The following is a 13,342-nucleotide window of genomic DNA, read 5'->3' on the forward strand; positions in this document are numbered from 1 at the left end:
TTGGTTCATGAGAAAATGAACATGAGCTGGCAGTGTTTGCTTGCAGCCCAGAAAGCCAACTGTATCCTGGGCTGCATCAGAAGGAGTGTGACCAGCAGGTCAAAGGAGGTGATCCTGCCCCTCTACTCTGCTCTCCTGAGACCTCACTTGGAGTACTCTGTGCAGTTCTGGTGTCCTCAACATAAAAAGGACATGGAACTGTTGGAACAAGTCCAGAGGAGGGCCATGAGAATGATCAGGGACTGGAGCACCTTCCCTATGAAGACAGGCTGAGAAGTTGGGGCTGTTCAGCCTGGAGAAGAGAAGGCTGCGTGGAGACCTCATAGCAGCCTTCCAGTATCTGAAGGAGGCTTATGAGGATGCTGGAGAGGGACTCTTCATTAGGGACTGTAGTGATAGCACAAGGGGTAACGGGTTAAAACTTAAACAGTGGAAGTTTAGATTGGATATAAGGAAGAAGTTCTTTCCTGTTAAGGTGGTGAGGCACTGGAATGGGTTGTCCAGGGAAGTTGTGAATGCTCTGTCCCTGGCGGTGTTCAAGGCCAGGTTGGGAAGAGCCTTGGGTGGCATAGTTTAGTGTGAGGTGTCCCTGCCCATGGCAGGGGGGTTGGAACTAGATGATCTTAAGGTCCTTTCCAACCCTTATTATTCTATGATTCTGTAAAGTAGATGAGCTTCTGCTCTTTCTCATATTTTCTAGATTTGCATTTTAAAACTCTAAATAACCTTTTGCAAGGAAAATGCAAGTGGGTTGGCAGCTTGTCCCAAACTAGACTGAATGAATCTGAGTAATTTTTTGTCTCACAAGTTTTTGGGGTTACAAAGGTTTCATGAGATGTATCTGAGCTCCTTGTGCTTCCAGCTGCAACATCTACAACTTCTGGGCTTCTGTCAAAAGGGAGGGTTGTTCCCTTTAGTTGTGGGTACTCTTGTTCCTGTCTGAACAGCTCTCCCATCCTACATAGATGAGATTCTTACGTTTCCACTGCCTTCCATTTATCTCCTTCTCTACCCCTTGCACTATGATGCATAAAGGTTATACTTTATTTCAGCAAAACCATCCTTGAAACATTCGGTGAGAAATGATTGCTTTACAGTAATAATTTCTGGATCATTCCCCCAATAATTGAAAGAGCAATATAAAATCAATTTAGTTTTCAAGATAGAATCATCTATATCTTACCTGCCCATTCCAAGTTTGACTAGAACGGCTCTGTGTCAGCAGGTTCTATGAGAAGATGGTAGAAGGGATCTCCTCTTTCTTTTTTTTCTACAGGCAGTAGATTATATGTGTGACAGTTGTTGAGGCCCTGAGGCTTATATTGCTTCTTCATGCCTCCAATTCCTGATATGTTGAGAAACTCTGTAAATCTTTCTGAAGTTAGAAAGGCTCTGTGTAAGCAGTGAAGAGTAGAAAATGATGTAGGTGTTATTCTCCCCTCTTCCATAAAGCAATAGTATATGGCTTCTCCTTTGCCTGAGATTTTTCACAGCCATAAAGGAAGGCTCAAGGTTTGTCCTTAAGATGTATAAACTCCCTAAAAGCACACATTCATATGCTTTCCTTTTTTTTTTTTTTTTAAGGTGTTCCAAGAGGGCCAGTGTGTATAATTGAGGTTGTAGAAGGTAATGAATTGCAAATGAAAACAGATAAACTGTAAGAAATTCTTACATCAGAATTTTCAGTTATTGGTCTGTGAGCTATCTTTAGGAGCTCGTGAAAGAAAGGAAACCAAGCATATTGTCAGTTTGCTTGCACTTTCTCCGTAGAGGTCTTGGAGGTCTCCATCTTGATTAGAATACTTTCAGGGGAAAATTAAAAATAATAATTGAAAATGCTGTGGATGTGGTAACACTTCTTTGGTGGTGTTTTAGTTCTCTTTTCCTGTTGCTTTCAGAATTTTCACAGGCTTATAAAAGTTAGTGTTAAATCAGTATTTGATGATAATGAAAATAAGGAAGTCCAGGGAGAAGTTAAATCTCCCTTTGGATGGGGGATAATGATTCCCTTTTTCAGTAGGGCTCATTGGTAAAGCATTGGAGTGTTAAAAGTGTTCTCTGCTTTGAGGGCTTCTCAAAACATAGCAAGTAGGCAAAAGAAGATGGAGTACAACTAATAAATTCTAAAAGGCAAAACAAATACTAAAAATATATATCAGAGGCATAAAGAAAAGGCTCAGTAGGATACTAAGTGACTCAAAGGAAGAAGCATAAATTACTTATTTATCAGAGTGGCTATGGAAAGGAAGAACAGTACTGAAATGACATAAGGGTATCTTGTACCTGTGTTTTTGAGGATCAACAAATCTGCACCAATCTCCACTACCTAGCTATGTATCATGTCTGCTTCATCTAAAAATACATGATTGTATCCAGTTTACATTTACATTGACCGTTTATAGTTACAGTTTTGTGTTTTTCACCAGGCCAGACTTGAGGAGGGAGGGAAGTGGAGACTTGTATCAGTCTGGAAGACAGTTGGTTTTGGTCGAGATCTGCTATGAGACAGTGGAAGGAAAATGATTTTCTCTCACCTCATCCGAGACCCTCATTGAAGGAACTATGAAACTTTCTCAGAAAACTAGAAATTCATGAGGGTGGATTCTTCAGAGTGTATTAGAAGTGATGTTATTTGCCCAGAGGATGGCTGGCACTTGAGAATTAGGATAAATAATTGCATTGTCCCCAGTCGCCATGATGAGATACAGTTTGATCAATGTATTGAAGTTGAGATGGCAGAAAAGTTGCACCAGTGTTTTGTGAAACAAGCTGTGGGTCATGTCTTGAGTGCTGGATGACAACTGAAAAGGGGGGTAGATTTGGATACTCATGTCAAAATTTGAAAGTACAAATCAGCAAGTTACATCTGGTTCCTTTCAATGTGTGCCCCTTAGGGCTGAATTCTGGAAGCTTTAAGAGGCTTTCATGGCTCAAGGAGTTGGATCAGGCTTTTGCCTCCAGTTAGGTGATCTTACAGTAGAAAAGATTTGCTAGAGCATAACTTTGTATCTGCCTTCGTACATAGTTAAAAACTACATTTTCTCACTGAAGTAGGTACCCCTGCCTTTGCTTTATGCATAGCCAGAATGTTTTTACATGGCAAAAATGGGTAATGTTTTATGACGGTATTACTGGTCTTGTTAATATAGTGTGTATGGAGCAATGTTAGCTTGTTTGATATATTTTGCCAGGGGTGATGTTTGCATTGAAATCAGATACTTTTAATGGAGCAGCCTGGGTGCAGTACAAAGAGTTTAGTGTTTCCAAATTATTGGTGTTGAATAAATACCACACTCGTATATTTTTGTCCAGCAGCCATAGTGGCACTGACATCAACATTGTGGTGTAGTGAAAGGCTGTCTTGTGATTCTTGACACAATACTTTTGTGACCTCTTGGGAAAGAGGTGAAAATTCATGAGAATGGCCACTGTCGATAAAAAGTAGTTGAAACACCTCATCTAATTCACTAGCATTATTGTCGTGGTTTAAGCCCAGCCTGTAACTCTGAACCATGCAGCTGCACTCTCACCACCCCTCCCCCCCCTTTGTCCTCGCCCTGCTCCTGGAGGGATGGGGAGGAGAATCAAAAGAATGTAACTCCCGTGGGTTGAAATAAGAACAGTCCAGTAACTAAGGTATAACATAAACCACTTCTGCTGCCACCAATAATAATAATGATAAGGGAAATAACAAGGGAAGAGAATACAGCTGCTCACCACCTGCCGACTGATACCCAGCCCAACCTGAGCAGTGATCTAGCCCTTCTGGGTAACTGTCCCCAGTTTATATGCTGGGCATGATGTGCTGTGATGTAGAATACTCCTTTGGCTAGTTTGGGTCAGGTGTCCTGTCTGTGCTTCCTTCTGGCTTCCCCTCCTCCCTGGCAGAGCATGAGACTCAAAAAGTGCTTGGTTGGAGTAAACATTACTTAGTGACAAGTAAAAACATCTGTGTTACTGGTGCTGTTCCCCGGCTGAAAGTCAAAAACATAGCACTGCACCAGCTACTAAGAAGGAAAAAAATTACTGCTACTGCTGAACCCAGGACAATAATGGTAATTCAAATGAAACAAAAATGCTTTAAACTATGTTGGCTGTTAAACTTGATGAGAACATACAATATACCAAGCATTTCCTAGAATTAATGAGAGCCATGTGATGTATGATTGTGGAGGGAAAATGAGGGGTCATTGGAGAATGTGTCATGCTTTTTGTTTGCTGACATCATTGATATCCATAGTGGTTTACGCTAGTATCATTGGTGAGGCTTTAATGTGCTAGAGCTTATTAATAAATGACATCATATCATCCTTCTGCCTGTTCCTGCATCAGTGCTTTCTTTACAACAAATGTAGAACAGATGTTTTGCAGCTCTGGAAATAACATATCTATAGATAATGAGGCTGCCTTGAGGGTACAGTTAAAGATTACTGGATTTGACTGAATCCAACTTTTGTTCTTCTTCTAGTTATCTTTGAAGTAAATGATACTAGATCTGGTTGATGACCATCAATTTACATAGTACCACAAATTGAAATGTTCAGACTTGTTAGAATAAAATCATTGGGCCTGCCTAACCCTAAAGCACTGTTTGTATGCTTATGCTATGTAAAGTTAATAAACTTACTTAAAACTTGGTAAATGTCTAACGATAATATTGAAGAATTTGAAAACTGAGCGTTGGTCCACATCTATCTGCTTGGTTAAATAAATTACAAATGTAGTTAAGTAATAATATGATACTCATAGGTAACAAAGAAAAAATTGTATTTCATGAGCACTCATTTTCTAAATGAAATACTAGATTAGTGTCATGCAGACTTTTCCTCAAGCTTATTAACAACAACTGTTAGCAAGCTAGTACTGAACAAATAATAGTGTGTTGTAATACATTAAAATTGTTCAGAAGGAAACATTCACTAAAATTATTTTAATTTTATTAATTTTTTTCACTAAACTCTCTTTGCTGGTTACGGCTGAACAATTGGAAACAAGCTTTCTTCAGCTTTTTTCCTATAAAAAAAAATCTTTATTAATCCAAACAAAAATTAAAACTCCTGCTGATTTCCCTATTCTGTGTTAATATTACTAGAGGATATAAAAAACTACTGAATTACTACTTCTGTGCTCTTGAAAATGTAATATCTTATTCTGGGTAGTTCTTTATGTTAACAACAGCTATTTGCTTTTTCTTAATGTAATTCCACATAGTTGTTTCAGTCCATTAACATATCAGGTAAAATATGTTTTTGGGCCCATGTTTGTTGCAGCATAAAGCTAATTAAACTAAGTAAAGATATTTTCTAGCAAGAATAAAATGAACATCTTTCTCTTAATAAAATTAGCTTGAGATGCATTTTTAAGTAGTCATCCTAAATACAAAATGTATACTAAACTTTATTTCTAAAGTAGTTATTTTAGGAAGTGGGTTACTTTATATTCTGATATATGCTGATTAATTGGAAAATAAGTTTACAAGATGCAAATTTACTTAACTTGATAATATCTCCTTTCAGGTCTCTGACTTCGGAGGAACAACAGATTTTTGTCTACTGGAAGAATGCAGTGAAACTGCCAACATTTCTAGCTGGAATTATAAATTTAATATTCAACTTTAGTGTTACTAATTTCTTACTAAATAGTACCTCAAAGTAGAAGAAAAATGTATGGAAGTGCAAGAACAATCAGCAACTTAGAAGGAAGTCCCTCTAGGTCTCCTCGTTTGCCAAGATCCCCTCGCCTGGGCCATAGGCGAACAAGTAGTGGAGGAGGAGGAGGAACAGGTAAGACGTTATCAATGGAAAACATCCAGTCCCTTAATGCAGCCTATGCAACATCTGGACCAATGTATCTGAGTGACCATGAAGGTGTAGCTTCTACTACTTTCCCAAAGGGCACAATGACTCTTGGAAGGGCTACAAATCGAGCTATGTATGGTGGTCGAGTCACAGCTATGGGGAGCAGTCCTAATATTGCTTCAGCTGGACTTTCACACACAGATGTCCTTTCTTATACTGATCAGCATGGAGGTCTGACCACATCTTCACACCATCACCACCATCAGGTTCCTTCTATGTTGAGACAGGTTAGGGATAGTACCATGTTAGATTTGCAGGCTCAGCTTAAGGAACTACAGAGGGAGAATGATCTTCTCAGAAAAGAACTAGACATTAAGGACAGCAAATTGGGATCCTCCATGAATAGCATCAAAACTTTCTGGAGTCCTGAGCTGAAGAAAGAAAGAGTACTGAGGAAAGAAGAAGCAGCCAGAATGTCAGTTCTTAAAGAACAAATGAGAGTTTCCCATGAAGAAAATCAGGTAAGTAATTCTGAAAGTTTTCCTGTTGATTTACAGTGAAGTACTTCATGTTTTGCTTATGGTACTGTATCGTGTGCTGGAACAAGTTTGTCATTTACAAGAAGAATTGTATATCTTGGTCTATCTGCCTCTGACTGCTAAACAGTAAGAAAGCACATTAATAAGAATCAAATGGGGTTATAATTTCTTTCACGTGACGTTCTTTTACATGGCTAAAGAGAATATTTATTTTGTCACTACCCTTTTTCTTATTTTTGAGACTGTCTAGTGCTTTTATTTTTTCCAGCAGCAGTCTTACTATACCTAGCAACCTTTCCTGGAGAGGTAAATGAGCCACCTCTGCAAGAGCATAAACATCCAAAAGCATGTTTTATATTAGCTGTATAGGGACTTAGCTCTCTTTTAAAGTTAAAAGAAAATACGATACTAAATCCCCATATGCAACCTTCTGTAATTCTATGTTACAGAATGAAGGGGAAGTTGTGTTTTCAGCAGTGTTTGAGACCTGTGTCTTAGAAAAGAGCATCCCGTAAATATGAATTTCAAATACTTTTATTTACAGCATAACAGTGTTTTCACTAAGTTATAAAAATATTATTGTAATCTGGATGAATAAAGCTATAAGCTTTGAGACTATGCTATTACACGAAGCTGTACAAAACAGTGGCACAGAATAGATGAAAAAAAAGCCCCCTCGTATTGCTGTTTCCACACACTTTTTGGCTGCTGGTTGTATTTTAAAGCTGCTTCTTTTAGACCATCTGTTAACTTTCCCCAGACAAAAACACAATCCTGTGTTTCTCTCACTTCCAGATTCCCAAGCTAAACTTCTTTGCTGGCAGGCAGCAACAACTGCAATTTTTAGTTTACTTCTGAGTTTGTGATCATCAGTGCTTCTTACCAAACTCCCCGCCTCCTAGGCATCACATGAACCTAAATAGCTATGGGACTAACAAGCCTTACATCAGTTACTTAAGTGGGAAACTGTCTCTTGATCCAGAATTCAGTGAAATGATTTATGATTTTCTTGTATAACTTGTGTATCGAGACTGACAGCAATAATACTTAATATTTACTTAGAGTAGGTGCACTAGGATGCACCTATTGTCAGAACCAGCACTATCAGAAAGTCTAGTGAAGGTTCTGCCATTTAAAAGCTTAATGGTTAGTAAGAGTAGTAGTAGGAATATTCTAATATACACTGATTTTGCTAGCCTTTCTTACAGAAATGTCACATCAGAGTCTTGTGTTAGCATTTGGAATCTGAACTGGGTACTTAAGAGACTTTGTCACCTGCCAAATTAGTTATGTGTTTGTGTTGTGTTTGTGTGTTTTTTCTTCATCAAAGCTATTTTCTCATCTTGAGGGGAAAGTAAATGTGTAACTGTTCTGCGTCCTTGTATTCATTCATTCATTTCATAGAATGTTGTATCTTTTTATTTTTAACAAATGCTCTTATTTTCTTGTAAGTGTGAATCTAACAGAAGACAAAAAGAGCGTATTTTAACTTACCTGTTTATTTAGTATGAATCCTTACTGCATAGTAAGTTAATATAAATATTGGGTAGCCCAGTATTCAACTGCTAACAATATCCAAAAGTTCATAGAATAGACTTAGTATACAGTAGTACCTCCACCGATCCTTTATGATTCAGCTACATTTCTGTCTGCTTAGTAACTCTCAGTGGACTTTTCTTTGAATTAACCCAGCTGATTTTGGACCTGTATAAAATCCTGGTGACCACAGCCTCGTATAATAGTGAATCCCACAGCTTATCCTGTCATGTGAAGCACCATGGCTTTTCATTCGGTTTTCACTAGGCTTTGGTGGCTTTTGCTAGGGTTTCCTATTCCTTGTACTGGAAGAAATGTTGAAGAATTGATGTTGGGTGCTGGACTTGGTGCCACCTGTAATTTTGTTAGACACCATCATCACATCCCTCCATCAGCTATTTTCCAGGCAGGAGAATTTCAGCACGTGTGATAGTTCCTTTCATGAAAATGACATTCCTTTGATTCTTTTCTAAGTCTTTCTCAGATCTATCACTTTTGGTCTCCTCATCTCAAAAACCCAAAACCCAAAACAAACAGTTCATGTTTTTCATAATACAGCTGTAAAATGGGTTATGCGTTGGTGTTAGTGTTTGCCCTTTTAGCCTCTGCCAGCAATTCCCAACACTCAAGTTGTACTTTTTAGCTTTGGATTAACTTTTTCTTTACTGCTACTGAGCTAATATTTTAATGTAAGCGTTTATCATATTTGAAGAATCTCACCAGTGCTTATAATCAGCTTGGATCGCAGCTTGTTATACATGAAGGTAGGGTTATATTCAGTTGTCCATAACTTCACATAATCTCCCTTGAATTTCATCTGCTAGCCCTTGACTGCCTTATAAAATCCTTATTTGCTTCTGGCTCTCATTTTTACTGCCCCGCGTTACCTAAAATCATGAGGAAAATCAGTCGTCTTACTGTTCACCCTGTTCTCTGGGTTGCTTAGGTTATGTCAAGACAGCACAGAACCTATCCAGAGGTTCCAGTAAAACTCCACAGGGGTTCTTCTGTTGGTTTTCTGACTTGACCATGTGTTTTTATAATTTCCTCTCTTGTAATCAAATGTTTGTGCATGAAAGGACTATTCCTCTTATCTAATTGCTGCTTAGTTTTCTTGTGAGCATTTGGAGAGAGCCTTTCTGAAAGAATGGCTTTGGAAGTCCAAGCTGGTTTGTCAGCTAGTTAGTCTTATTCTTTCTAACCACTAATTCCAATTATAATTATCAAAAAGGTATAATTTTAAAGGTAAAAATAGGGGTTGGATCTATTACATCTATACTGAAGATTGATAGCTTTATCTCTCTGTGCCTGAAGATTAGTGATTTATGAAACTTCCTTTCTTAAATGGAGATTTTTCTTACTTAAACACTTAAAACTGCTTTCAGATTCCCTGTAGCTGCTGAAATAGGCTTACAGCCAACTTCAGTAACTTCCAACAGACAGACTGTGGGGGGGGAGGGGGGAAGAGAGAAATAAGCAAATTATAAGTTTGATATTTTTATTGTGGTTTCTGGAAAAATGAGAACTATCAAAGAAAGTTATTTGTAAACTGTAAGAATTTTTTGTATTTTTAAAAGATCCTTGACTCTAAAATATAAGGGATATACGAGGAAAAATAAAACTAACACTCAATATGGATTTGATAAGAATAATGTGATCCTGCTCCGGCAGGGGATTGGACTAGATGATCTTCTGAGGTCTTTTCCAATCTCTGGCATACTGTGTAATGTCAAGCAAGTCTGTCTTCAAACAGGCTTTATGCATAAGAGAAACAGTTACACTTTTACATTAGGGAAACTTTTTGTTGTCTCAGATTTTCATTAGCAACCTGGTGGGAAGCATATGAGATGAAATTGCTGTTGTATGAATGCCTGATTGGAAGACTGTGTTAAAGTGAAGTGTACTTATCAGTGATTCACAGTGAAATTGGAACGATTTGTAGTGTGAGCTGGTAGGTATCAGTCATGTGTTTGAGGCTTTCATCAGTGTTCTGAATGGTGGGTGTGTTATGCACCCAGGTAATACCAAGCATGGAAGGGTTAAAATGTTCTGAAAAAGACACAATGAAAAATTAAATCAAATTTGGCAAATTGAACAAGTAGTCTGCTAAAATAGGATGTATTTCAACAGAAAACTCGTAAAATTAAACCTTTTGAGAGCAAAAAGAGACCCATGAAGTTTATGGACAGTAAACTTATGACAGTAAACATGGCTTGAACATCTTTTGGAGGTTAGTTTTAAAAGTATATGCTTTGAGCACCTGTTCTTTGATATTACAGGCCAAAGTTAGTTATCTTTTCCTTCTACATACTCTTTGTGACATACTTTCTCACAGCATGATTAGTAGTGTTCTATATATGGATTGATTTTATATATATATATATAGGAGCAGAAGGACTCTAAATGTTTTTAAACAACAAAGTGGTTCTTCATCTTGTAATCTTGCAACCTCTCAGATACTGTATTTTGTTTCCATGTAGATAGTTATCCTCTCTAATTTTGCTTCAATGTGTAATATAGAAGAGTTAACGTAGAGGGTTTCAATAGAGAGCAGAAGGCTACGAGGTGGAAAGAACTGGGAAGACACAAGGAATTATTCAGCAGTATTCATTCCCAGAATTGTTGCCTGTCTGTCAAAAACTGAGGGACAATTAGATTATCCATTTGGAGTAGGTGGTTCTAAGACAACATATTAATGTTTATCAGTTGACATGCTGCTTTTATGAGATTACAATGTCATAATTAGATTTACTGTGACACTTATAAACTGTAAATTCAGTTGCATGAAATAATGCCTTTTTTCACTTAGAAATGTCATTATTTAATATTACATAATTAATGCAAAAATGAATGGCTGCATGCAATGAACAGTGGTTCTTTTTTTCATGATATAGTTATGTTGTTGGAAATAACTGGTGAGGTTGATTTTTTTTTTTTTTTTTCCTTTCAGGAACCCATATAATTTTAAATTGTTTAATGTGTACTTTGCAAACATGATACATTTTGATCTTCTTTCGAAGTTTTGTTCCTGTCTTGATATTGCAGGAGGTTGTTTCTGATTAATGAGATGAAGAGAAAGGATAGAAAGGGTAGTGAATGGTTCCTCTGAGAGCCTTATAGTTCTGAATACAAAATGATTTCATGATTTTTTTAATACATCTATAGCAATATGAATAACTCAGATGCTTCAATTAACAGAATAGAGCTAATAAAATAATCAGTAGATAAAGGATATATGTATTCATGAATTCAGAACTGAGTAGCTATTCAATTTTGTTTCATATGCTCTTGATTTTACTTTATGACAAGTAGAAGAGCAAATGAAAATAAGTACTGTGAAATTTTTCCCTTTTTGTATTAATTAACCAGTATTCGTAGTAAAATCTTGATCAGGCTAATGTATACATTTTTTGAAGACTGGAGGGGAAAAAAAACCCCAATAATCCCAAGCCAAACATACCAGATACTTATTTTGCTTTTTGATGCATCATACAAAACACACTCTTTTAGTTATCTTGCTCCCTGTAAAAGAATTAGTAATGGCTATAACTTAATTTGTGGTAACTTTGCTGGCTTATCTGGGAACTACTCAGTGGACTTAAAAAATAATTAAAAATTACGTATATTATTTATATATATTTGTAAAACTATATAGTTGAAAATCATTATGTATTAATATAGGTTATTAATATAGATGTTCAAAGAAGCTGGCCACTTTCTAACTTTCCCTAACGGTTTCCCTGGCTGGGATCAACCCTGCATGCTTCCAAACTGGACAGGCAATTGCTTAGACTCTGCTGGCATCCTCTAAATGCAAGTCAAAGAAAGTTGAAGATCTGTTACTTCCTCACTCTGTCTACTGCTGAGACTATGATTAATATTTTTTTGAGATACTTTTTTTTATTCCTGTTGAAATTCTGAAAGGTTGATCCTAGTGGAATATGCAGGTAGTTGCCAGCAATTGGGTCTTCAGTTTGAGTTCACAGATAACCATTTTCTTCCTTAATATATATCAAAGTATATATCTTTGGTGTATACTGCTTGCTAAGGTGGACCCCCCCCTCCTCCCCGCCCCTACTTCTAAATGCCGTGGGTGGTCTGAGGAGGTTTTGGGACTATAAATACCTTTCAGTGTGTCTCATTGTTTCTGTATAAATGTGTGCAACACCACAAATTTTGAAGCCTATTGTGAATATTTATGAAGTACAAGGTTACATACAAAAGGTAAAGCTGGTAACCTAAGAAATGGAAATGTTCTGTTTGTTTTATTATGCTTCCTGAGGTATATTACCATGTTAATAAAATAATAATAATATTAGCTGATAATTTTTAGTAAAAGTCTTTTTTCAAGAAAACATAATCAATTTAAATACTTTGAACTAAAATTTAAAATATAGTATTTATGACCAGTGAAAGTCTCTTTTAAAGGTATTTTAATGCCAGTAAGTTCAGTGCACTCATTCACCTTATTTTCTGTTTTTCACTGTACTGTTGCTTTTTCTTTTTTCAGCCTTTTTTAATATTTCTTATCTCTTAAAAACTGCATGCGTACTTGTTGCTTTTTAACTTTATTTTGGATGTTTTCACTGTTTTCTTTGTTTAAATTCATGTACATTGATGGCAATTTAGGTAAGTGAAAAATATTTCATTTTTTTTTAAATGAAACAAAATGCTTAAGCATTTGAATGTGTGGAATAGATTAAACATTCATCCTAGAGCAGAACTTCATTATCTGAAGATGAAAGTATAACGAAGGAAAAGTATATCAGTATTTCTTTTTTCTAAATTTAAAAGTCTAAAATAGCAGGACTCTTCTGCTGGGGAATGACAGTATAGGTGGTGTGAAGCAGAATAAGCAAGCTGTGACAGAAGGGTGTGTTGTGGCATTTGTGCTGATGTTACTGATGATCAGGGAAGGCTGCTAGCTCTGTGGTGGGGAGTGGAAAGAGATAAGGAGGTGGCCATTATACTGTAGATATCGATGGAAATTTTGAGGAAGCAATAACTCAGAAGTGATTAAGGGTGAAAAGGGAATGTAGTTACTTTTAACTGTCTTTTAATTTTAATTTTTATTTTTGTTTTACATACCATGGGATTTCAAATGTGAAAAAGCTTGGTAAGTACTGAGCTAGAAAAAGAATAAGGGAAATGTGTCCCTGTAAGTGCACTCGTAATTGTTTAGTCTTGGCTGAAGTGTTTTGGTGGTGTTCTGGTTTAGATGATACCTATTCATACATTATATAGTAGAAACTAATAGTTTAAGCTGTATGGAAATGATATCATGTGTTAATAGTGTCTTGGAAAGGACAGTAATAGCTATCTTTTTGTGTGGTTTTGAGGTATAAAAAGATCTGAGGAAAGAAAACATTGCTTTTTTTTTTAATTTTTTAACTGTTCACCCCAGCATTTGCAAAACAAGGAGCTGATTTGTAGCCTCTACGATGTGCTGTGTGTAACTGTCAGCTGAAG

At 36.7% G+C, this 13,342-nt stretch overlaps 1 protein-coding gene across 5 annotated transcripts in view; it reads left to right on the plus strand.

The window, feature by feature from the left end:
• The window catches only part of ERC2 (ELKS/RAB6-interacting/CAST family member 2), a 498,505-nt gene that overhangs the window by 18,070 nt on the left and 467,093 nt on the right, over nucleotides 1-13,342 (plus strand). For all 5 annotated transcript variants that reach the window (XR_008973235.1, XR_008973236.1, XR_008973233.1 and 2 more), the window contains exon 2: nucleotides 5,517-6,319. Coding sequence is in view for 1 of the 5 variants with exons in the window: in XM_057417556.1 (XP_057273539.1) it covers nucleotides 5,663-6,319 (657 nt within the window). In the remaining 4 variants the exon portion in view is untranslated. The remainder of the gene's footprint in view (nucleotides 1-5,516; nucleotides 6,320-13,342) is intronic.

This window comes from Pezoporus wallicus, unplaced genomic scaffold (genome assembly GCF_028554395.1).
Source record: "Pezoporus wallicus isolate ANWC-B61680 ecotype Strahan unplaced genomic scaffold, APGP_CSIRO_Pwel_v1 contig_8542, whole genome shotgun sequence".
Taxonomy (NCBI): Eukaryota; Metazoa; Chordata; class Aves; order Psittaciformes; family Psittacidae; genus Pezoporus; species Pezoporus wallicus.